Here is a 24,937-nt window from a genome sequence, read left to right as displayed (position 1 = left end):
AAACTCCTGCAGAGCCGGTATAAGTCACTCTCATCAAGGCCATTTGCCCACTATTCCTTTGCCCAGTATGAGTTGTTTCTAGCTTCCTACAAACCATTAGTAGTATGGACAAATCCTCGTGATGTCGGAATAATCTTCCTTAATTTAGTTCATTGCTAAGAATGAAATTTGTACAGCCTATGATAGTATCAATTTCTGGGCAAGCCCCAAAAGTAGTCACAAATTGCTGTTGCAAACTTGCAAGATAAGTACTAATTAGTAATTCAGCAGTGGAAGTCACAAAGGTGCAGGTTTAATTGGAAGTTCCATTTCAAGATATAAACTCCTAAGCAATTAATGCCAAAAATAGTATTATTTGAAGTGAAATTAAAGGATACTCTGTGTCTTTTTATTGTCGAGTACAGTGAAAACTTGGCCTTCATTCACATGAGATTTTACATGTTTCCTCCACAGTTACATTCTTCTTCTAAATGGACTAGTTCTAGGTTTGTTGTTCAATTTTTTTCGGTTTTAGCTATGGCTACTGCCTCTTTTTTCCTTGTTGTAAGCTGCTTCTCATCAAGCATCTTCATTCCTCCATCCACAGCTCACAATGACATTAACAGCACTACAAGTGATGGTTTTGTCGTCGATCTGATCCACCATGACTCACCTTCTTCCCCTTTCTATGACCACAACATGACTAGCACTGATCGCTCCATATGGGCAGCTGACCGCTCTATTGCTCGCCTCAATTACCTGCTCTCAGTCACCTCATCCTCATCCTCGCTAGGTGATATCTCATCCAAATTAGTTCCTGAGTACTATGAATACATAATGATGTACCATCTGGGTGTCCCCTCTACTCTAGTATATGGCATTGCAGATACTGGAAGTGAACTCATATGGCTCCAATGCCTTCCATGCACACATTGTTACAACCAAACACCGCCTATTTTTGACCCAGCTGAGTCTTACACTTATGAAACAGTATCAAGTGATTCCCCAATTTGCAATGCTGTCAGGAGAATTTCCTGCAGGGAAGGTGACAAAAGTTGTTGCTATCAGCACACCTATGGTGATGGCACAACAACAAAAGGAACTCTCTCAACTGATGTATTTTCTTTTGAAGACCCCACAAGAACTATCGTTGAGGTTGGCTACTTGACCTTCGGCTGTTCCCATGACACCAAGGCGCGCCTTAAGGGGCACCAAGCTGGTGTCGTAGGCCTTAACCGGCATCCCAATTCGCTAGTCTCACAGCTGAAAGTTAAAAAGTTCTCATACTGCATGGTGATACCTGATGATCATGGATCAGGAAGTCGAATGTACTTTGGATCAAGGGCAGTCATTCTTGGTGGAAAAACTCCATTGCTGAAGGGGGACTACAGCCACTACTTTGTCACTCTCAAGGGCATCAGTGTTGGTGAAGAAAAGGTACCCCTCCCAGAGGGGATATTCAATATAAACTCAACTGGGACAGGAGGATTTATAATTGATTCTGGCACAACATACACAGTATTAAGGTCTGAAGCATACAATTCTTTAGTCAATACATTGAGCAATGCCATACATTTACCTTGGAGGAAATACAGGCGATTTGGAATATGCTTTGAGGGGAGATCTGATGAATTGGCCTCAGCAGGGCCAGATATAACTTTCCATTTTTATGGTGCGGACTTCATACTGACCAAGCAGACCACATATGTGGAAGTGGAGAAGGGGCTATGGTGCCTGGCCATGCTTTCGTCTAATAGCACTCGGAAACTCTCTATACTTGGAAATATTCAGCAGCAGAACTATCATGTTGGATATGACCTTGAAGCTCAGGTGGTTTCTTTTGCTCCAGTGGATTGTGCCACTTTCTAGTATAAACTTCTTTTGTATAAGCTCAAAAATGGTAGTCATGGCAAGTGAGTGAGTAATAAGAAATTATATATTTTAAGGGTATGAATGTACGTAGTGACTAAACCCAATCTTTCTGTGATTTCTACACTCTTGGAATGCTGGCTATTAACTGGCTCATATGGTATAAGAATAATTGAATACACCCTTGTTCCTGTAGAAAGGATACACACACATCACATTATTTGTCTCAGTTGATCATGGCTGCTGCCTCTTTCTTCCTCAGAGCTGTGATCTTTCTCACATCAATATCTTCATTCCTCCAACCACACCCCATCATGACAATATTAGTACTATTAGCGATGGTTTTGTTGTACGTCTGATCCACCGAGACTCTGCTTTATCCCCCTTTTATGACCCCAATTTGAGCGTCAGTGATCGTGCATGCCATACTGGCAGCTAATCGCTCCATTGCCCGTCCCAAGTACCTCACTCTCCTCCCAATCATTGGTTGAAGATTTATCCTCAAAATTGATTCCTGAGGAATTCACCTATGTAATGATGTACAACGTGGGAACCCCGCCTAGTCTGGCATATGCCATTGCTGACATATGCAGGAAGTGGCACAGTGTTTCAACCAAACACCACCTATTTTCGACCCCTCCAAATCTTCCACCTACAGCACAGTACCATGGGATGCTCCAACCTGTTACCAGGCCGGGGGATATGCCTGCCATATTGATGAAGAAGATTGTTGCTATAGGATATCATATGGTAGTGGCAGTACATCAACTGAAGGAACAATTTCAATTGATGCATTTGCCTTTGAAGACAATAGGCAGAATATGGTTGATGTTGGTCACTTGGTGTTTGGCTGCTCAGATTATACAACTGGGACTTTTAAAGGCTATGAAGTTGGCATTGTAGGCCTTAACCAGGATTCACTCTCTTTAGTCTCATAGTTGAAAATAAAGAAGTTCGCCTACTGCATGCATGGTTATACGTGATGACCGAAGATCAGGAAGCAGAATGTATTTTGGATCGCTCTCAGTGCTCATGGGTGGGCTAACCCCATTTCTGCAAGGAGTGAAGCTCTATTATGTCACTCTTCTGGGGATCAGTGTTGGAGAAGAAAAGGTCCCCTTATGGGATATTCAATTGAACCTCAGAGGGGGGAGGATTTGTAGTTGATTCTGGCTCATCATTGACGATATTAAGGTCTGAAGCATTCGATCTTTTAGTCAATACGTTGAGCAGTGTGATACGTCTACCAGGAAAACAATGTAACTCTAGACGCTTCAGGGTATTAAGGGCTCTATTTTCACCCTAGAAACCGAAATCTTTTTGTAAAAATAAAATAACAGATGATTTTTTAAATTTGATTTAATATTTTTCTTTAATTCTACACTTCCTGAAATTGATTTTAGACATATAAAATATTAAAAAATATGTTTTTTTGAGGGAGATATGATTAGCTGAAGTGTTTTAAAAATATTTTTGAGTACTATCTAACCTGGATTCATTTTTTATGTGATATAAACACTTTGAAAAATGTGTGTGATTTTTTGTATGATTTTATGTGATCTCTTATTATTTTTTAAAAATTCGTTTATGCATGTCATTATTTTTTTTTTTACATAAACTAGACTTTGTAGAACTTTTGGGTGTCTTTGCTGCAATCTGTCATTTGAATGAGTGCGGTTTTTGATATGTTGTTCTAGAAGTGTAAGTGTTGTTTCCTGAAATTTTTCGTAATTAAATTCCACTCCAAGACATTTTTTTTAGAAATTATTTTGTGATGCTCCCTTTTCTAATTGCATGCTGATGATCTTGTACTTTACTTGAAATTATTGTTATTTTTTGAGTCATTTGACTTAACTTGACTCAATTTTGGCTTTGGTACTGCATATTAGACATAATGAAAATGTTATGTAATTTATACTTGTCCCAACCACCCTAACATTTTCGGAGGAATCTTATCAATTATGCATGTTATCTAGGTACACTCCCTATCACCTACTTTTCGGAATTTTATGAACGTACATGCATGTTGTTGTGAGTCATATCTATGTTTGATGTAATCCTTGGGTGCTTAGATGTATGTTCAATTTGTTCTAATTAAATACATGTCATGCATGTGCTATATTTCTGTGCTAATTTTAATGTCTTATGATAGCGCTTAAGAGGCAGTCTAGGTACACATCCAAACCCTCCTTTGCAATTGTGATTTGATTTCTTTTTTGGCATACTAGTTTTGAAATCACCTTAGCCTATTTAGGTACCTTCAATTAATTAATTGATTAATTGTCACTTTTCCCTCAACTTAATCAATAAAGACCTTTTTAGGGCTTAGAGGGGTGTTACCTCTTAGATGTACCTTCCCAATAGGTAACCTGATCCCCAAATTAAGACTCGGGTTTTTTAAGACTTGTTTTTCCAAAACTATGAAATCACTTCTTTAGTGTTTTCTTTTTTGTTTTATTTTCCCTTTTAAAATAAAATAATATAAGTAGACAATTTTTTTAAAACTAATTTTTTACTAATAAAAACGAGTCTTGTCATTGAGTGAGGACGCACGTGAAAAATATAGGTCCACACTATATGGGTCCACATTATATCTTTCCCACGAGATATGGCAACAACACACAAAGGCACACGTAAGACTTATAGGACACCAACCCCAACTTATTTTATTAGATAACTGAATAAGCATACAAGATTTGGGCCACACTCCCACAATAATCTCAATGAGATTAAGTTTCCCTCACATCTCCCTCTCTAGATCTCACTCCTTGTCAAGGAGGCTCTCCGGTCCTCCTTTTATAGAGTGGTCACCAGCCACTCCTTATCAGACTAGGAGTACACATCCTAGTTCTACTAGGACTCTTACTAATAGGTTTTGGTACAGCCACTCCTACTAGGACTTAGAGTCCTAGTCCCACTGACTACAATTACAATAGACATCAAGACTCCTTCTCGTGCTTAGCTTGCAATCCCACTTTGAGTCCAACTCTTCATGTTGTTGTGGCATGCATCTATATATGTGGTTGGTGTGCATGTCATGCTTTCTTTTGGTCTACATGTTCAGATTGCATCCATGTCAAGGCAACATGCTGCTGCATCCGCGACATTACTCCTTTGTGTATTGCATTGTGCCCATGGCTCACCAAGTCATCTCCTTCCGCAAGGCATTGCTCCCTTGTGTCACCTTGTTATTGTCATGTCACTCATGAGGCCAAGGTGCCGCCCTATGAAGCCTTAGTGTTGCTTCATGAAGCCTTAGTGCTGCATGGTTCGTGTATGTCAAGGGGCTAATACTAGTCCTCTTATATGGATTTGGCCTTCCTAAGGATGTTTCCACAGAAGAGGCGAGAGGTTTTATCCTTTGATAGGAAAAGTTAATAATAAAAACAAATCACGATGAATATATAATGGTGGTTTGCGTATAAAGAATTTTTTAGAGACATTACACTTGGTAATGTCGGTGGATCAATTAAGAGAAGAACACCTAGCGATGGAAGAGGGGATGACCTTAATGGAAAGACAGTGGAAAGAGCAGTAAGATGAGCATTGCAAGCAAATAGAGGCCTTCATCTCCGCTACTGAAGCTTTGCAATGGGGAAATCGGATACTCAAATGTTGTTGTAATAGCTCGGAATCCTCAATACACATTGATTCTAAGTTAATCGGTTGATCATAGCCTCCTCTCCAACTGGCCACACATGCTGATGAACCGGTGTTGGTGCCACACCCAATCCCCACCCTAAAAAAGAGGAACTCAACATGGTTCCTGTTGAGGCCTTGCGTCCCGATGATCCACGTAGCTGCCAAATGGACGCACGCTTTCAACCAAGATGGAGTTCTGGTTTAGTTGTCCCTGCAAAAGATGTCCGGACAGGGTGTCCGGACACACCCTCCGATGGTTTTGTCAGCCATGGTTAGAGAGATTAAGCAGTTGACCTTTTTCTAGGTATAGCAAGCTTACCTTCCTCCTTGTGTGAAGGTCCATATATATAGTGTCAGGAGCTCTGCCCCCCTCTTTAATGGTGGGGAGACTTTTTGGCTCGTCATAATGCCTCTAGGTGGTGGCAGGGCCATCATCACCCTACGGGCGGCTGTCAGAGATTGTGGGAGGTGACTTGCCATCATTCCTGTCCTTTCGCTCTGCAGGCGGCGGAACGTGGGCTGTGTCAAGCTGTCGGAATGACGTAGCAAGACACGCTTACTTTAGTTAATGATCCGGACAACATATCCGAATAGGATATGCTATCGTTCGGATGTGACGCTCGTGAGTGCCGTGTGATTCTTCCTGAGGGAGTCCGGATAGGGGAGCGCGTCACGTGTCCTCTAAGGGGAGTCCGGATGGAGTTGCTCCGGACAGCGAGGCGTGCCACGTGTCATCAGGGGGAGGGGTCCCTACAGTTCCTTCGCTCGCAAGAAAAAAAAATTAGTTCACATTCTAGCAATGGCCAGGTTGAGGACAACTTGATGTGGACTGTCATGTGAGTCTTATGGTATAACCCTTTTCGTCTCACAAATCGACCAATATGGACCCAGAACACAACCTTTTGGAATCTTGAACAACACGACGACCATGTCGTTCATGCACAACTCCTAAGGTAAGAGGCACCACAACATTTCTTAATGCTCAAATTCAAACATGTATAATGGAATATTTGGAGATCCCTTCAATCACTTGATGCTCTTTCGCCAAGTAATGACTCTTAAAAGCAAAAATGATCCTTTATTATGTAAAGTGTTTCTGTCAAGTTTGTAGGGGCCTTTTCTCTTGGTTCCCCGACTATCGCTTAACTGGATCAAGTCATTTCGTGGGTTATCTGAAATCTTTGCCAACCTGTATTTGTGTTTGATGAGACGAAAGCAAGTCGTTGCTCGTTTATTTCATGTGAAAATGGAGTGAGGAGAGTTTATCCATAGTTTCATGAAAATATTTGAGGGAGCAATATTGTAACTGGATAGGGTCAGCATGGACACGGTTATGCAGGCCATCTTTCCAAATACTCCATTTTCCAATTCCATATCTCTAAATCCTCTCGGGTTTATAGACGAACTGTTCCAAAGGGCTAACAAATACTCAATGTTGGAAGATGACCTTCGTGTTGCAACAAAGCAAGGTGGCCTTAACCTAGGATGCACAAGGGACTATCAATTGATGGAGGGACAAAACTTTTTCTCAACAGAACCAGTGAAGACGAACAAACTATGAATGAGGATTCGATCGAGGACGCCCTTATACTGCCCTTACCATGTCTTATTCTCGCCTCCTTCTAGTGATCGAGGGAATGGAAGGATTCACCTAGTCATAATCTATGAGAAGGGACTCAAATAATGCGATCGATTGATCATGCTTTTGCAACTATTATACCATGTCTTATTCTCGCCTCCTTCCAGTGATCGAGGGAATGGAAGGATTCACCTAGTCATAATCTATGAGGAGGGACTCAAATAATGCGATTGGTTGATCATGCTTTTGCAACTATCATCAAGACAATGACCATGCCATGGATGATTGTCAAAACTTCAAAAACACCTAGTTGAAAGCATGGTGCAAGCTAAGAAGTTGAGATTGTATGTAAAGGAGTGTAAGTCGTATCAAGAGGAATAGACTACATTAGACATTGTCATTGTCGTACTGGAAACTCATCTTGTAATCAATGTGATCAATGTCAAAGGTTCGGAAATATCATACACACACCAACCGAAGAACTTAACCCTATGATTAACTCGTGGCCTTTCTCTTTATGGGGAATATATATAGTCAGACCTCTACCAACCCCACCCTCTCAAAAGAAATTCCTTCTTGTTGCCACCGACTATTTCACTAAGCGAGTAGAAGGATAGTGATCTCATCAAGTTTGTGTGGAAAAACATATTATGCCGATTTGGTATTCCTCATGCTATTTTATCTGATAATGAGCCTCAATTTGGCAGTGCAAAGTTCAAACAGTTCTGCTCAAAATATGGTGTACGCAACTCATTCTCTTCTCCCCGTTTTCCCCAAAGCAATGGCCAAGCAGAAGCAGACCAAGCAGACTACATATGTGGAAGGGAAAAAGGGGCTGTGGTGCCTGGCCATGCTTTCGTCTAATAGCCTTTGGAAACTCTCTATACTTGGAAATATTCAGCAGCAGAACTATTATGTTGGATATGACCTTGAAGCTCAGGTGGTTTCTTTTTCTCCAGTGGATTGTGCCAATTTCTAGTATAGACTTCGAGCCTTTTCTTGAGAAGCATTGAATCTAAGATTAGGAATCAGAATAATCAGTTCACCAAAACATAAAAAATAGTAGTCATGGCAAGTGAATGAGTAATGAGAAAGTATATATTTCAAGGGTGTGAATGTACATAGTGACTAAACTCAATCTTTCTGTGATTTTTACCCTCCTGGAATGCTGGCTATTAACTGGTACATATAGTCCAAGTATGATCAAATACACCCTTGTTCCCAAAGAAAGGATGCGCCCAGACATCACATTATTTGTCTCAGTTGATCATGGGTGCTGCCTCTTTCTTCCTCAGAGCTGTAATCTTTCTAATATCAAGTATCCTCATTCCTCCAACCACACCCCATCACGACAATATTAGTACTATTAGTGACGGTTTTGTGGTACATCTGATCCACCGTGACTCTCCTTCATCCCCCTTTTATGACCCCAATTTGAGCACCAGTGATCGGGCCATTCTGGCAGCTAACCGCTCCATAGCCCGTCTCAGGTACCTCAACTCACATACGTCCCAATCCTTGGTTGAAGATTTGTCCCCAAAATTGATTCCTGAGGGATTCAGCTATATAATGATGTACAATGTGGGAAGCCCCCCTCATCTGATATATGCCGTTCCTGACACAGGAAGTGGACTCATATGGCATCAGTGCCTTCCATGCAGAAAGTGTTTCGAACAAACGTCACCTATTTTCGACCCCTCCAAATCTTCCACCTACAACACAGTACCGTCTGATTCTCCAGCCTGTGAGGAGACCTGGGCATTTCCCTGCGGTAGTGATGAAAAAGATTGTTGCTATATGATAGAATATGGTGATGGTGGTACTTCAACTGGAGGAACTCTTTCAAGTGATGCATTTGCCTTTGAAGACTCTAACCAGAATAAGGTTGATGTTGGCCACTTGGTGTTTGGCTGCTCCGATTATACAATTGGGACTTTTAAAGGCTACGAAGCTGGTGTTGTAGGCCTTAACCGGGATCCACACTCTTTAGTCTCACAGTTGAAAATAAAGAAGTTCTCCTACTGCATGGTGATACGTGATGATCAAGGATCGGGAAGCAGAATGTATTTCGGATCGCTCTCAGTGCTCATGGGTGGACAAACTCCATTTCTACAAGGAGAGCATATCTATTACTATGTCACTCTTCTGGGAATCAGTGTTGGAGACGAAAAGGTCCCCTTCCCAGATGGGATATTTGATATGACCTCAGAGGGAGGAGGATTTATAGTTGATTCTGGCTCAGAATTCACGGTATTAAGGTCTGAAGCATTCAATCTTTTAGTCTATATGTTGAGCAAAGTAATACGTTTACCAGGAAAACAATATAACTCTGGACGCTACAGGATGTGCTTCGAGGGGAGTTTTGATGAACTGGATGCTGCAGGACCCGACATAACTTTCCATTTTGATGGTGCAGATGTCATGCTAACAAAGCAGACTACATACATAGAAGCACAAGAGGGGCTATGGTGCCTTGCAATGCTACCTTCTGAAGGGCTTGAAGAGATGTCCCTGCTTGGAAGCTTTCAGCAAATGAACTATTATGTTGGATATGACCTTGATGCTGGGTTCATTTCTTTTGCTCCTGTGGACTGTGCCGCCTCCTAATGGAAAACTATATTTGTATCAAGTGTTAACCTTAGGATTAGGCACATTATTGCATTGCATTAATAGCTTTAATAAACTCGATTGACGTGTTTCTGGAGTCTGGACCATTAGGTGCAGAAAATGCTGTGAATATGAAATCTATACCACAATAGCAATGAGGTTACTTGTAGATGTAGACCAGAAAATCATGAGGGGACCCCGTAAGGGCTCCATTGTGGTTAGAATATAGATTGAGGGTCACTTGTTAGCTGCAAAAAGTTGGTGTAAGGGAGATGAAGATGCATAAGTACGAAACCAATCATTCATGCTTGCTGTTTCAAGTAATGTTAGGTGTGGCCCTCATCTAGATATCAATAAAAACAAGCAGTGGCATCCATGATTTGGAAGAGGTTTCATCTCATATGAGGACTGTTAAGAAAACAGCTCCAGTGACCAAGCACCAAATCACAGTACATGGGTTCCACAAGATTGTGAATGTTTACCATTACAAAGCACAAGGGAATACAGAGGCTGGATATGGGTGGTTTCCCCAAAACATCAAAAGGATCATTGAAATTCAACTACCTTAAAGCATACAACTAGTCTTAATAAGTAAAATTTTCAAAACTATAATATGGTATTTAGATTGACTACCAAATTTACAAAACAAAAGAATAGCTTAAATTCAGATAAATATCAAATTCAAGTCACGCCTAAAATCTATCACAAGAAGCCAAGCCATCAGCAATCTTCTGCTCTGCTACAAATCCATGCATGGAAGTCTCTTAAGATGTGGGAGTCTGAGGGTCAGTTGCTGAATTTTGTGGGGGAAGCAACTGAGGGCCCTTTGGAGAAGGAGAAGGAGAGAGTTCGCCTCCAGGGGGTAGGTCAGCAAGACAAGCAAGAACTCGACGAATACTGACAGACCGGGCTGGTTTGAAACTGTGAGATCTCTTCGGGTTCTTGGAGAAGATGTTGGAAGACTTGGAAAGGATCAGATAAACCAAAGCTTGGACAAGAACAAACATGCCCACCTTCAACACCATGTCTGCTAAGCTGCTCTCAAAGGCCATGGCTGAAGATTAACTAAACTAATTGATTTTGTAAGGCTGATTGGATCGGAGAGAAGTGAATGAAAATTGCTCCATGCAAAGTCTCTTATATAAAAGGGGAAGCCGACCTCTCTGACTTTTCAACTCATCCAACTTAGATCCACATGGATAACAAAATATTCAAATGAATAGTGTCGTGTGGTGCAGGGCAAAATAAAAGTAAAACCAAAGGTGCTCCAGGTGGAAGCAGAGAAGTTTCTCACTTTCCCTCATTGAGGGCCTCAAGTCTGGTCATTGTCTGACTTGTGGGTCTTCTTGGAAGTTGATTGAGGAAGCTTCATTCAAGGGGAGTTTGATCAGAATGTTGAAGATGTGGCAAACAGTGAAAAAAGAAGAAAAAGAGAAGGGTTTGGCAGAGCTTGTTTCCAAGTGTGTGGGTGTGACTGCATGTTGGATTTTTGCTTGTACAACACGAGTGGCAGCCTAGGTGTCCGTGTCACAGTCCAGATCCAGCAGATAGAGTCCGTGCCGTGTTGCTTCCGTGGATATAAATATTGGAATCCATCATCCATATCGCTTTGCTTTTGTCCACCGCCCACATGATGTAAAATGAAAATGAAATATATATAAAATAAAAAATAAAAAAAATAAAAAAACCAAAAGAAACGTGTCTTGACTCTTGACTACTACGATAGCATATGCTTAATATAAGCATAGAACCATCTTGTGGGCTAATTGACAAGCAGTATGAGGACAAAGGAAGCACACCCACAGTGGGCAATGTATTCCTTATCTTTAAGTAAGAATTATCTCAAATTTTATATACAACTTTATAACCCAAAATCCAAAATCCAAAATCCCTTTAGAGAATTTTCAGTATCCAATCATCTGCCAATGAATTGGGTCTAATGAGAAAATCATGGTCTTGCTCGAATGCACCCACCGGGTTAGAATGATAGGATAAATGTTGGTAAGATGGAGCTGGACCCTTACAAACGTGTGAAAGATGTTCATCTAGATGAAGTGAAGGACACAACAAGACTTTGAATATTTTCCCACAATGATGATAATTGGCAGTTTGAAGGTCTTGCAGTGGCTGCAGCCTGGCAATTAAAATGCAATAGAGAAAAAAGAGGGGGGGGGGGGCGAAAGCAGCTTGACCTTGGAAATTTATTAACCAAAAACATGATAGAAACTAGTTCACAAGAGCAATATTACAAAGCAAAGAGTTCCTTCCCCATTGCTGCAGAAAACAACAGAGAGAGAATACAGATCACACATAACATTGGGTTATTAGACCGCCTTCCTCTGTAGATTTACACTTCATTAGACGAGGTATGGTGATAAAATACCCCTCAGAGTCCATGTAACAGTCAGCTATACATTACCTGCAAACAGATGAAAAGGGAGAAGTTAAACCCACCTGGTAAGGGATCTAGATTAGTATGTTGAAAAAAAAAACTTTAATTGAACTGATAAGAACAACAGATGCTCCATTTCTAAGTATTAACAGACGACACAATTTTGCAGTTGAGCACCTTTATCATTCAGATGGATTCAAAGGAACTCACAAAGCAGTCTGTTGGGGAAGAGTCTCCCCAAGGCTCTTTCACCTGTGGTGCGGTGTTAATAGTCTTGAGAAGCATTCAGATTCAAGATGGGAGGTCACTGAATGCTGTCATATGAGTCATGCATCATCACACTACAATCCTTTTTTATCTTTATAATGTGTATATGAGATGAAGGCTGGATTATATAAATCTATCATCCCTAGGACTAATGACACCTACAGAAATCACAAAAAGAATTGCAACTCCAACTTTTGAAACTTAATCTTCCTCTTAGAGAAATGTTCAACATTGTTGTAAAATTGCCAAACATATTTGAGTCTCAGCTGAAATCAAGTTCAAAGAAAGAAGCAGACACCTAATCATCAGCCGACCAACTCAATTGAAGTCCCCAATTTGTAGGTGAATAAAGGAAAACCGCCTCAACAATGTTTTCCTTAAAACACGCACCCATCATTTTTGTCCATGTTTATGAGATTTCCCAGTTAAATTCATCTAGATTTCAATTTCTTCAATGTAAATTCCATTCATAGGGCCCATAAGTAATTACATGTGGCCTATCTTCTTTTGCAAGCCCATGATTACCATGACTGCTCCTTGCAGCTTATACAGTCAACCCCTTCAATACCAAACATAATAAAAGAAGATGGCCAAAAGATTAGAAGTCCAGACCTCATGGATCTTCCTCCACTATAAGCTTACCCATTCATGTGATGTCTCTTATTGCTTCCTTCACGTTGCCATCCATAAGAAATTACAATGTGCTTTACCTAACCTTGCAAGTTCTACTTATTAACAATCATGTTGAACTAAGACACCAGGAATAAAAGCTTAAAACTTCTTACCTGCCCACAGTGATCTTCACCCTTTCAAGGCTATGTTTGGTTTCGGGAAAGTTTGCGGGAAAATGCAAAGGAAAGAAAATAGAGAACAAAAGTAGAAGGAAAAAAAAAGTAAAAGAAAATAAAAAATAGATTTAAAATCAATAAATTATTTTTATATTCTACTTCACACTCATTTCATTTATTTAATTCTTCTATATAAAGATTAAATAATTTAAAAATATATAAGTTGCTTACTAATTTTAATTATATTTAACTTTCTTTTGTACTTTTCATAGTAAAACCAAACATAAGAAAATCATTTTCCTTAACATTTTTTTCTTTCCCTACCACTTTCTGAGAACATTTTTTTTCTTTCCCTACCACTTTCTGAGAACCAAACATAGCCTTAAACTTGCTCAAAACTTCTTATTCTACCCACACTGATCTTCACCCATTCAAGCAAGCGACATTTAAACTTGTCCCCTTCACCATCCATGAGAAGTTCCTGAGCACATAATCTAACTTTATATCCACAAACTTTGGATAGACTATGAGAATAAAAAGTTAAGTTGAACTTAACAAGGTAATCTTTCCTTTCCTTTTCCTTTTTCCATTTTTGGATAAGAAACAAGAAGAGGATAAATAGAAAGGAGGTAATCACATAGAAGGATGAGAAGTCTTTAAGGCAAAATGAGGTGCAAGAAGAAAGATAATGGGAGAAAAGAAAAAGAAGTAAAGAACAATGCCTCGATCTAGTAACATAATATGGATAAGCTCAATGGGGGAGAAAGCACCCATTAAACTCCTTAAAAGAGGAGTTGTCTGCTCTATTGGCCAGCATATCAGCATCTTTTTTAGCCAACCTAGCTTAACTAGTTAGGTTTGATGATTCTAAGCTTTAACTTCCTCTAAAAAAAGAATACTATTTAAACCTGCACTATTCCAAACAATTGAACTTCTAAAAGAAGAACCATCCTGGGAAACAACAAATTCGACAGAGTATACAGATCCTCCAGTGGCACAAGCTCTTCCCATCAAGGCTGGGTTGCAAGAAGTCCATTTTGGGCTAGCAGGGTCTAATGTCTAATATCATTACTCCACGAGTTTGGTTTACTTGGTTTAAGCTCTAAGGAATGAGTCGTCAATCCCAATTCCAACTGGAATCGATGTGGGAATGCAACTGAAACCCAGTTGGTGTAAGGCCTCTACTGCAGCCAAATTCTACCTTCCTCTTGTTTGCAGTTAGGTCTCCAGATAAACAAAACTTCTAGGCCCCAGAAAACTACTTCAAAGCAAAACATCATGGACCAATCACTCTTAACATTATGGATAACATGGACAGTGAACCAGTACTAGCAATAGCACCCAGAAACCCATTACAGAGAGGTGCATCCCACAATTTGCACTACTCTCCATCTGAAGAACTAGAGAATAGGATCAAACTCTGATATGGTGCTCATCAAGGTGACATACATCAGTTCAATTGGAATTTCAATATAGTTAAATAGATCAATTGCATAAATGAGAAATTGGAGTATGGGAGAGGGTGAAAGCAGTTAAAACACACCTCAAGATGAAGCCGAAACAGAACCCGATACCCTAACTTCAGGCATCATAGCATCAGCATCCTCATTCGCCACAGCACCGGCCCCAAAATCTGCATCACCACCACCGCCGCCACCGCCGCCAACCAAAACCTGACGAGGCCAGCTGGAAACAGTCTCCACACTGTTATCAGGCCCTAGACTTTCACCCTGTGCCTGCGCCTGTGCCTGCGCCTGCCCCTCCGCAGACAAGGCCGGAAAGACCAGCCTATTCCTCCGGGCAATGTGCCTCAAAGTACTCCCCAGCCCAAACAGCTCATGGTCCTCCATCAAATCCCCAAAGGTCATCGTGACGGTCGCCCCCGCATCCCCCGAATCCTCACCCTCATCCGTGGGGAGCCGAAACCGACACAGCGGACACGAATTCTGCTGCGAGAGCCAGGGGAGAATACAATCAGAATGGTAGATATGGTTGCAGGGAAGCCGCTTGGCTTCAACGTCGACGACGAACTGATCCTTGCAGACGGCACAGAACAAAATGGGATCGAGTTGGAGGAAGGAGGGAGTGATTTTGAAGGTAGGGAGGGCTTCGAGGGAAGCCCTTGAGGCGGCGACGGAATTGGGATTGAGGTAGCGAGGAGGGGGGAGGTCGCTGCTGTCATTTCCGTCGTTGTTGGTGTCGGAGGGATGGGTGAGGTGGTGAATGAGGCGGTGGAGGTAGGGGCTGTCGAGGAGGAAGTTTTCGGAATGGAAGGAGAAGTTGGGGGCGGTGGGGTTGGGGTTGGGGTTGGGATTGGGGTTGGGCGAGTCCATTTCTTCGAGGAAGTCGCTGTGGCAGTGGGGACAGAGGAGGGTGGGGGAGGAGGAGGAGGACGGGGAGAGGGTGACGCTCATGTCGCACTCGTGGCACCAGTAGGTGCGGCGGTCAATGGCGGTGGCGGCGGTGGGAGTGGTGGGGGTGGTGGCGGCGGTGGCCGACATGACGTCACCTGAGACAGAGGGTGGTTTGGGGGTGAGAGGAAGAGAGAGAAAGAAGGAAAACCAAAAATGTTGTTTGGATCCAGAAGGCTCAAGGGTTGAGAGTTGTTTTTGGTGACGGGGGTTGGATTAGTTTGAATGAGACGGTGGGTAGTCCAGACTCCAAACAGACTTGACGGTGACACTATTTTTATTATTATTAAAACTAATATATGAAATATAATATCAGCTGCTGTCCTCTTTCAACCGTCGCTTTGGCCGAGTGGTTAAGGCGTGTGCCTGCTAAGTACATGGGGTTTCCCCGCGAGAGTTCGAATCTCTCAGGCGACGCATCCTTTTTCCTCTTTAAATTTTATGCGTCTTTTTGGATCATAAGTCCATATACATCAACTCGTAGCCATATACAAGTGGGTGAATCCGTCCACTCATCATGACTTGACAATCTTCTTAGATGTATTTAATCGAATTAATATTTTTAATTAAATAAACTTTTTAGTTAACGAGTCTTTTGATTAAAGATATTCTACTAAAACCCAAACTAATTGTCATCTAACATGTGACAATTTTCTTAAATAATAAAAATGACTTTTCAAAAGACAAGAAATATTTTCTTGGTAGTATACTATGTTACTTAAAGATAAATAAAGTTTTAAACCGCTCCATAAATTAATAAACTATCTTTATATTACCTTATTGTAGTAATGTCATTCCTTTTTATTTTCCAAGCAACATAAATTTCACTAACAAAATGATGAATATTAATTACAAAGATAAAGAAGTAAGATAACCATCATCAAAAAATAGGAATTACAGTAATATTATAACCAAATCTTCATCATGCTTTCAGCTAATTAATAACATCAATATCATCCCTTTATATTTAGTTAAGAAACGTAAATTTCACTAACAAAATGATCAAAATTAATTTAAATAATAAAAGTGATGGGAGAGCCATCACTCAACAGGAAATTAAAGTGATATTAGAGTCAAAATCTCCACCACATTTCAAATCAAGTAAAAAAATTGACATTCTTTATAAAGCAACTATTCATGAAATTGATGATAATAAGGCCCTTATTGGTCAAACTTTTAGTATCATCACACCTGCCTTTTAAATGAGCTACTAAGAAGAGTGGTTTTTTTTTTAATTTTATTTATCACTAGACATATTAACTTCTAAGGCTAAAACCCAAGTTGAACTTATGATTTTAAAAGCACAATTTTGTTACAAAATTTTCATTAAATATAAATTAACTACTAAAATAACTATCATTTTTTTTAGATAAATTGAGCTAAATTTTTTTATTTAAATGCTAGATGTGGACTTGGACCGAGTTGGGCTCGTCTATGGGCCTTCCAAATATTAGGGCCGGAATGTTTGCGTTAAGTCCCAAATCAAAAGCAAGGTTAGGGTTTGTGGCTCTCCCATATAAACCCTTCTATTCCTCAGGTCCCTTTCACCATCCAACCGCAGTTCGCAAGGTTAAGGTCTGATCTCGCCTTCTTTGGAGTTGAGTTTTTATGGGTTCTCTGTTAAATCTCTTTAATTTTCATGGGTTGTCTGGGATAATCAAAATTGTTGATGAGGAGGCAGCGATGACGAGAATCGTATACCATCAAACTATGAAAGCTTGGAAGCTTGTTGATGCTATCTAGAATCATTACTCTCTGAGCCTTTTCTTACTTTGAAATTATTGTTTTGGATGATTTTATTTCATCTGTGATATTGCTTTTGGTAGTGCATGGCAACAAATTAGAGTCTCTGATACGCTTTCCCAATAGCGTATTCAGCGCTGTACGTTGCCTACAGTGACACGGGGCGGAGATTCTGGCATTTGCCTCTTTGTTTTCGCTGGGTTTATGCATTCAGATGTTCCGACATTGTTTCTGTGTGATCTTGTTACAGCTTGATTTCCCTTTGCTTTTTGCAGCTGCCAAAGCCCCCATTCTCATCATCAATTTGGGTGGATTATCATGATTTACCCTATCCAAATTCATGCTGGGAACAGGGCAATGATGGTGGTGATCCCATGGGTCATCCCAATTTTGTTTGCTTCAATAATGATGTATACTGTGAATCATTCAAATCTAGATTTCCTCTACTTTGATTTGTAGAATGGGGCTTTCATCATTGTTCTGATCTTATTAATCATCTCTTCAAAAGATGATAAAGTGAATAGTTACATTCAATTCTTTCTTCTTAAAAAACAATGGCTTTTACTCTAACTAATGTGATAAGTGGTGATTGATGGTAGAAACTGAGATAAGAAATAAAATGCATGCTTTTTTACCTACTAAACAACTTGTCACGACATCAAGTGGTAGAAGTGGTTCTGCAAATAGCATATCCTTGTTTGGAACTCACCTTAGGGGTGATTTTTGAGGAGTTTGATGTGGCCTACCATCTTAATTTTAGCTCTAAATGTATTAGTTCGAATTTTAGTCATTTAAATTTGTGCTTCACTTGATAACTTGCATTTATAAATGTCTTGTTCCGTTTGGAGTTGGAAATTTTGGTGTTAGATTAGAACTTTTCCTATTTTTAGTTTTGGTGGTTGTGGTTTTGAACGCAGTTTCTCATTGTCATGGCATAAAGGATGTGATTGCAACCAGGAACTGATGGTTGGCACAAGTGTGTTGCATTTATTCAAAAAATGTTTTGTACAGTTGTGATGCAATGATGTTGGTCCTAGTGAAATTAGGGGGATTCATGATGCTTATTGGAATTAATGCTGGTCGTAAGTAAAGTTTGTGAGATTAACGACATTTAACAGCTTGATGACTCCTTTTCATTGAGTAAAAGCCAGCATAATTTGATACATATCATTGAGTCTAAAACATTTAAAGTGATACTTTTAAGTGTGTGTTGGTACAAGGCTGCACAGCATGATTGGGCATATGCCTTGATTAATCTGTTTGATTGCATAAATGAAAGAGTGCTGTGTTTTTCTTGTAGTATGCTGAGAATACTTGATGGGTTTAAGGGTAAAATACTCCTCAGGGTGCTTGGAAATATGAAAGGTTTCTGAGAACATCCCATGTTGCATTGTAAGCCAAAAATGCTGAGCTAATTTATCGATGTAAAATATTATTTCAGCTCATGTATATGCTACGCCAAGCTAATCTCTATTAATCTTTGGTCCCATTAGCCTCTTTGTTTTTTTCTTGGAATTATGCTTATTAAATGAAGTGTCTTGTTTTTTATATGCTTTGTTTGATGGAGAACTGCAAGTGTTGTTGTCACTTCCTTTCAAACATGTTAATGAAATTGATTTTGCTCAAGTTATATCTGCATTGATAGTTGGAGGTCTTAACAATAGTTACCATTATAATTACTTACCTGGCCTTTTGTCATCATTGTGTGTGATAAGCTTGTATATTGTTATCATTCTAGGTTGTTTAGAAAAGAACCAGAGAATTATTAAGTTTGCATTACGAGGGTTAAAAGCCTTTTGTACTTGGTTTTGTGGTTAGCACTATGATCATAATTCGCTAATGGGTTATATCACCAAGTTGCGATGGTATTCTTGTATATAATGATCAACAGTATTGAACTCCTACCTTTTTTGGAGGGCGCATTATGTAATACACATGGGATTCACATGGCGGGTAACGCACATTGGTTGGGGTGAAGGAGCTTGAAGCGGTGAAGAGAGTTTTGGGCCAAAACAGCCTAGGCCTTTTGTTCCTATAGAGGGGCTACCTCATTTTAATATTTTTTTGTTCATTTAGGTTGAAGTGTAGTATTATTTTTTAACTTACTTTTGGACTGAATCCGCATTTGCGAAATGTGACGTTTCATTTTTTATTTCTGTGCATTGAATCCACATTGGGTGGTCTCATTTTCCCTCTTTTGGACACAGTGAAAGGTTTAACTCATTTGGAGTTGTTGATAATGCATTTATGCTCGTTGGCAAAATGCTTGGAGTCTTCAGAACTTTCTCATGACATGGTAAACTTCGGCCATTCACACTTTTATTTGGACTGTTCTCATGATTGGAATTTGAGACAAAAGTAACATGGATGGTACACTGGATTTTGATGTTTTTTCAACATATTCATCAAATTAGTGTACTTGTCATATGATTGATTGCCGGTGCCTATGGTCTTAGATATAAAACTTAAAACCACCCTGATCCTGGTGGTTGGGGCTATCAAAGAAAAAAGTAATAAAATAAAAATAGTGGGATGAGGTTTTTTTTTCTTCCTTTTACCGGGGCCTGGTTGTTGGTTTTGCAGGTGGGTGGGATGACTGAAAATTAGCGCCACTGGTATTATTGGCTTAAACCCACTGAAATCATCAGTGGGTTGAGGTCGTAATGTCAATTATTCATCGTTTGATTGGAATTTAGATGAATTGGGTTAGTTCTCTTTGTTTAAACCAATGAAATCAGATTAATAAATAGATTAAGCGGTGAAAATTAACTAAGATAAGATCGACGGTGGGAGGAAATGGATTTTTGACATTGAGACAGCCTCATCAAAAGGTTTTGATTACAAAATAAAGGGAAAGGAACCCTAAATTACAGCAGCAAAGATGAGGTAGGATATGAGGGTGGGTGGTTGTTCAGGAAGAAGTCTTAGAGGCCTCGAAATCCGCAGCCTTCTTGAGGAAATTCTGATCATCGTCCTCGAGAGCCATCTGAATGGGGCAGGAACCCAAACCATCAGCAATAGCGAGCATGATCTTCTTCATCTCAGATCGGAACTCCTCCAGATCGACGGTGTCGCTGTGGTCGCAGTCGAATTTATCGAAAATGGAGTCGTAGAGCTGGGTGAGCTGCTCAGGAGGAGTGACGACGTCGACGCCGAAGTGGGCCTCCAAGAGCCTAAAGGTCTCGAAGGCCTTGCGGAGCTCGGAGCGGGAGAGGACGCCGTCGCCGTTGAGGTCAAGGGCAGAGAAGCGGTCGTCGACGCTCTTATTGAACAAGGCGTCGTTGCCAACGAAGTCTCGCACCGTGGATCCGTCAATTATCACCACTCCCATTTTTTGTGTGTGTTGCTGGTGGGGTGTGGGAATTTTGGCGGTTGGTGGTATTTATCGGAAGAGGGGAGGGGAAGAAGATATTTTGTGTTTAATGGGAGTTGTGTGGCGAATAGATACGTGGCCTCCCTCCACCACGTGGTGTGTTTGGTGGTGGGACTCGTGTGTATTCGCACGTGAAATAGTGCCGGTTGTTGTGTGGACCATCCACCTCAACTGTAAAATGTAAAATCTAGATGGGCAACTTGAATATAATAAAATAAAATAAAAACATTTTAGGAAAATTTTAAATTATTATAGTGATAATTCTCAAACAAATCATTAACCATTGAATATATATATTGTAGATTTAAATCTTAGAATATTTTGATTTTTTTTCTGCCACGTAATTATAAATATTTGTAGAAATAATTGCATCCAACTAGTACTGTGCTACATTTTACACACTTGTAAATATTGGGAAATTATTTCTAATAATAATTTCTCCATATAAAATATGGTAAGAGTATCAAATACGTATCGAGAGAAGGTGGGAAGAAATGAAATTTAAGTATAAAAGAATAAAAAATGAAAAAAAAATAAAAATTTGTAAATTGGTTATCATTTTTACTTTTTGGGTACTATTTGCACTATGAAAATTTGATACTAAAGTTTACGTCAAAATTACCATTAAAGCTAAATTTAAGGACATTTGTACAAATTGTGACTTTGGACCCATATGTCATTAACTAATCGAAAGCTTAAATTAGTTATTAATTAAGGAAGAAACTACAAAATTACATCTAATTCAATCCCAAAATTTTGACCTTTCAATTAACAACCCCTTCTTCCAGAGTCAGACTTGGTCAAAGATCTCAGTCTCACCAAGAATTTGACTTTCTTCTCCCAGCTACTTCCTGAACCCCCCTCCTTCCTCTTCTTCCCCACGCATTTCCCTGGCGACGACGCCTCCCAATTCTCCGGCGACTCCATCAGCCCCCTCTCCACGCTCTCCGGCGACTTCGCCATCTCCTCATACTCTATGGGTTCCCTTTCGGCTCCCAAAATCCTTGCCTGCATTGCCGATATCACCGCCTTGATTGCCACTTCAGCGTCTCTTCTATTCCTCAGTAGTATTTCTCCGACTTGTGCTGGCGTGAGTGTCCCGCCGGACCTTATACAGCTCTCCACGACGTCGAACAGAGGGTGGGACTCCAAGCCCAGGTAGTTGGCGGCCAAGGCCTTAAAGGCGTGTATGCCGCAGGTGCCGAGGCTAACGTGAACGTCCATCCGGCCGCATCTAACGAGCGCAGGGTCAACATTGTCCCTGTGGTTGGTGGTGAAGACGATGATCCTCTCCTCCCCACAACACGACCACAGTCCGTCGGTGAAATTCAACAGCCCCGACAACGTCACCCGCCCGTTCTCCTCACCCTCGTCTCTGCTGGACCCTTTCGCCGGTGTCGTTCTCTTCGTCTTTGACAGCCTGTCCGCCGTTAGATCGACTGAGCAGTCGATGTCCTCGATGACGATGATGGAGCGGTTAGTGGTCTGTATCAGAAGTGCTCTGAGCTCGGAGTTGTCGGAGACTTTGGTGAGCTCCAGGTCGTAAACGTCGTAGCAGAGGTAATTCGCCATTGCTGCAATCAAACTCGATTTGCCGGACCCAGGCGGTCCGTATAGCAAATACCCACGTTTCCATGCGCGTCCCACCCTATGGTAGAACTCCTTCCCGTTGGCGAACGCGGTCAGGTCGTCCGTTATCTGTTGCCGGAGCTGCGGCTCCAGCGCGAGGGTTTCAAAGGTGGAGGGGTGGCGGAATGGGACGGACACCCAGCCGGACTCGTAGGAGCCATGACCATTGTTGGTGAAGAGCCTTCGCTCGCGAGAGACTCGCTCAAACTCCTCAGCGCGAGAGGTGACGAGCTCGAGGTAGGGCGAGAGGAGGGCCTGGCGGTGGCGCTTGGGGAGCTTGAGGGAGAAGCTTCTCCTCTCGTCCAGAGAGTCCTGAACCGTCTCCACGTGGTGGGTCCAGGAGAGAGTGTGACCATTGAAGGAGTCATGGACTGTGTGATTAGGAGCGACGGTGAAGGAGATGCGGTTGGAGGATTTGGAGCGCGAGAGGGTGAAGCGGCGGCAGGTGGTGGCAGGGTTGACAGAGTTGAGGTAGAGGTTGACATGGCGGTAGAGGTCATTGACGTCGACGCCGCAGTAGTCGTTGAATTCAGGGATCTCGAAGTAGGCGAATGGGGAGAAGAAGTCTTGAAGGGACTCGTAGAAGGAGTGGAGAAGTGACAGAATTTGGGATGGCAAGACGTTTTGGAGTACAGTGAGGAGGCCTAAGAAAGACCACATCTGTGACAATATCTCCATCTTGGCTTGACCCTGAGTGTGGCTTATGATTTTGTCTCTGTCTATGCATCACCCACCATATATTGTTGAAGACCTTAAATAGGATTGCATGTATGCAAACTGCAAACTGCAAAGAAAGAGAGAAGAAGACAAAAGTGGTATAGAATTAGTGGGAGTGTGATTGAGATAAGAGCACCTTGGCTCAAAAAAAGAGAGCTATAGCTGAAAAAGCAAAACGCGGGAAAGATAAAGCAATAAAGCATCATGAAGCTGAAGCCACTGCTCTACCTCTTTTTTGCTTTTGCTGGTTTCTTTGCCTCCGCTACAGTCTACCCCACACTCACTGCCTAGCTTCAATCACTCACTCATTCACTGCAAACATAGCATATCCTGTAACAATCTTCCTTTCTAATGGATCCCCCAAAAACAAAATCGATCTAATTGCAACTCACGCTTCAAATTATTGATGATTCAATCAATCTTTCTTGGGCGAAACAGAGGATATCTTTCCCTACAGACTTTGTTGGTTTTAGCTGCTTCTGGCCAACCGAATTCTTGCCACCTTCTCTCTATCAAATCGGGGTTAATTACAAATTGTTCATGATCAAAGCCTAGGGCAGTTCTTGGATAGATTGTGAAGTCTGAATCAATCTTGTTGCATGACATAAGAAATGCTAAAGGTTGAGCTCGTAGGATCAAGTCATTCGATTAACTCATTGGGATTTAAGAGTGTGATGCATCTTGAAATTTTATTTATTTATTGGTTTACCTTTTTTGTATTTTTAACCCTCCTATGATTTAGAATTTTGTTTTAAGAAAAATTAGAGTGTGATCGAAATTGAGAGGAGAGGGAGGGCCTTAAGCATTGTAACCCTTCTCTTTTATTTAATTAGTGAATTTTTTAAGTGTTGTTGCGCATCACAGACATAGGGAATCAGGGATCCCATTAATGAAACCACATTAAAAATAGCTTGTCTCCTTTTTTTTTTATTTCTGCTCTTTGGTTAACATCATCCCTCCGAGAAGACCAAATAGACTGGTGGGTAAGAGCTGGCCGAGCACACGCACGCACACACTGGGCCAGGGGACAGAGGGCTTTTGCTTTTGAGAGTCGCTTTGTTTCCTTCCTTTATCTTTTTCTCTAGTAATTTGGGTTAAAGAGAATGTTCTTAGAATAATTATCCTTATGATGAGCCCCTTCACAGTTGCAGATCATGTCTTAATGATCATGTTTTGTTGTTCATATCTTAGCACTGTTAGCAAGTGTGGAGCCCCCTTCCTGCAGCTCAATCTCACTGGTTCCAAGTACTAGTCCTTCCATTGCTTGCTTAGATCATGGCAGACAAGATTTATAGCATCGATTAGGGTGACTTCTCCTGGATTTTCCAATCCACATCTAGCTAACTCACTCTATTCTTTTTGTTACCTTGCTCCTTGTCATTACTTGTTGCTCATAATATTCTTTCTTCATTACCCAATGAGAAAAAGATCCTTTGCATCCCATAAATGTTAAAAGGAAATTGGAAAAGTGTGAAAGATTTGAAGTTTTGAGGGTTAAATGGCTTAATTCTCGACTTCTATTTTATGCCCACAAGCCAGTGAATTCTTTATTTGGCTACAAAATTATGCGACCCCATGACCAAAGATTCTGTGAGGGTGACAATGAAATTGGGCACTCCGATAAAGTTCGAACTTTGGGCTGGGTTGTAGAGGGGGTGGTGGAGGTGCAGCTGGTGGTATTCTTTTTCTTTTCCACTTTGAAATTTTCTTTTCTTTTCAGGGCCTATTGCTTTTAAACAAAGGTTCATTTTCACTTCTTTTTTCATCAATTTTTATCTCCTGGCCTTTTCCAAGAAATAAAGTGATGCCATTAACATCTTCAGATCATGATCTAGTGGTGCTTTGATGCCTTAAGCGCCAATTTATGCAATCCTCTTAGCTGTTTAAGCATCATAAATGGTTGAAAATTTGAAAATCAAAAGAAAAAATTAAAGCAAAGGT

At 40.8% G+C, this 24,937-nt stretch overlaps 6 protein-coding genes and 2 non-coding genes across 8 annotated transcripts; 4 read left to right on the top strand and 4 right to left on the bottom strand.

The window, feature by feature from the left end:
- The first annotated feature begins 514 nt into the window (after window positions 1-514).
- Window positions 515-1,895, top strand: LOC117927432 (aspartic proteinase CDR1-like). Its single transcript, XM_034846912.1, has one exon. It carries the CDS (start codon window positions 517-519, stop codon window positions 1,846-1,848), a length of 1,332 nt encoding a protein of 443 aa, XP_034702803.1. The 5' UTR covers window positions 515-516; the 3' UTR covers window positions 1,849-1,895.
- A 6,389-nt stretch (window positions 1,896-8,284) lies between these two features.
- LOC117928639 (probable aspartic protease At2g35615) lies at window positions 8,285-10,041 on the top strand. Its single transcript, XM_034848583.1, has 2 exons — window positions 8,285-9,327; window positions 9,412-10,041. The coding sequence occupies exons 1-2, from the start codon at window positions 8,339-8,341 to the stop codon at window positions 9,674-9,676; spliced, it is 1,254 nt and encodes a 417-aa protein (XP_034704474.1). The 5' UTR covers window positions 8,285-8,338; the 3' UTR covers window positions 9,677-10,041.
- Window positions 10,042-10,052: 11 nt separating this feature from the next.
- LOC117928641 lies at window positions 10,053-11,167 on the bottom strand. The gene has a single exon (XM_034848586.1). The coding sequence runs from the start codon at window positions 10,726-10,728 to the stop codon at window positions 10,441-10,443; it is 288 nt and encodes a 95-aa protein (XP_034704477.1). The 5' UTR covers window positions 10,729-11,167; the 3' UTR covers window positions 10,053-10,440.
- A 681-nt stretch (window positions 11,168-11,848) lies between these two features.
- Window positions 11,849-15,735, bottom strand: LOC117928640 (E3 ubiquitin-protein ligase RING1-like). The gene is made up of 2 exons (XM_034848584.1): window positions 14,667-15,735; window positions 11,849-12,095 (listed from the first exon to the last, which is right to left on the bottom strand). Exon 1 carries the CDS (start codon window positions 15,622-15,624, stop codon window positions 14,668-14,670), a length of 957 nt encoding a protein of 318 aa, XP_034704475.1. The 5' UTR covers window positions 15,625-15,735; the 3' UTR covers window positions 11,849-12,095; window position 14,667.
- Window positions 15,736-15,869: 134 nt separating this feature from the next.
- Window positions 15,870-15,951, top strand: TRNAS-GCU. The gene has a single exon. It is a non-coding gene; the product is annotated as a tRNA-Ser (tRNA).
- A 1,258-nt stretch (window positions 15,952-17,209) lies between these two features.
- On the top strand, window positions 17,210-17,297 carry LOC117929411. The gene has a single exon (XR_004653756.1). It is a non-coding gene; the product is annotated as a small nucleolar RNA snoR116 (small nucleolar RNA).
- A 2,731-nt stretch (window positions 17,298-20,028) lies between these two features.
- On the bottom strand, window positions 20,029-20,647 carry LOC117928952. Its single transcript, XM_034849103.1, has one exon. It carries the CDS (start codon window positions 20,606-20,608, stop codon window positions 20,189-20,191), a length of 420 nt encoding a protein of 139 aa, XP_034704994.1. The 5' UTR covers window positions 20,609-20,647; the 3' UTR covers window positions 20,029-20,188.
- Window positions 20,648-21,243: 596 nt separating this feature from the next.
- Window positions 21,244-23,106, bottom strand: LOC117927790 (AAA-ATPase At4g25835-like). Its single transcript, XM_034847475.1, has one exon. It carries the CDS (start codon window positions 22,955-22,957, stop codon window positions 21,419-21,421), a length of 1,539 nt encoding a protein of 512 aa, XP_034703366.1. The 5' UTR covers window positions 22,958-23,106; the 3' UTR covers window positions 21,244-21,418.
- Between the last annotated feature and the right edge of the window lie 1,831 nt (window positions 23,107-24,937).

Source organism: Vitis riparia, chromosome 13, assembly GCF_004353265.1.
Source record: "Vitis riparia cultivar Riparia Gloire de Montpellier isolate 1030 chromosome 13, EGFV_Vit.rip_1.0, whole genome shotgun sequence".
Lineage (NCBI taxonomy): Eukaryota > Viridiplantae > Streptophyta > Magnoliopsida > Vitales > Vitaceae > Vitis > Vitis riparia.
This window is presented reverse-complemented; position numbering and strand designations above follow the sequence as displayed.

Coding starts and splice junctions, on each gene's coding strand:
- LOC117927432 (XM_034846912.1), top strand. CDS start 517: ATGGCTACTGCCTCTTTTTTCCTTGTTGTAAGCTGCTTCTCATCAAGC.
- LOC117928639 (XM_034848583.1), top strand. CDS start 8,339: ATGGGTGCTGCCTCTTTCTTCCTCAGAGCTGTAATCTTTCTAATATCA. Junction 9,328..9,411: donor TCAGAATTCACGGTATTAAG/GTCTGAAGCATT, acceptor TGGACGCTACAG/GATGTGCTTCGAGGGGAGTT.
- LOC117928641 (XM_034848586.1), bottom strand. CDS start 10,728: ATGGCCTTTGAGAGCAGCTTAGCAGACATGGTGTTGAAGGTGGGCATG.
- LOC117928640 (XM_034848584.1), bottom strand. CDS start 15,624: ATGTCGGCCACCGCCGCCACCACCCCCACCACTCCCACCGCCGCCACC.
- LOC117928952 (XM_034849103.1), bottom strand. CDS start 20,608: ATGGGAGTGGTGATAATTGACGGATCCACGGTGCGAGACTTCGTTGGC.
- LOC117927790 (XM_034847475.1), bottom strand. CDS start 22,957: ATGGAGATATTGTCACAGATGTGGTCTTTCTTAGGCCTCCTCACTGTA.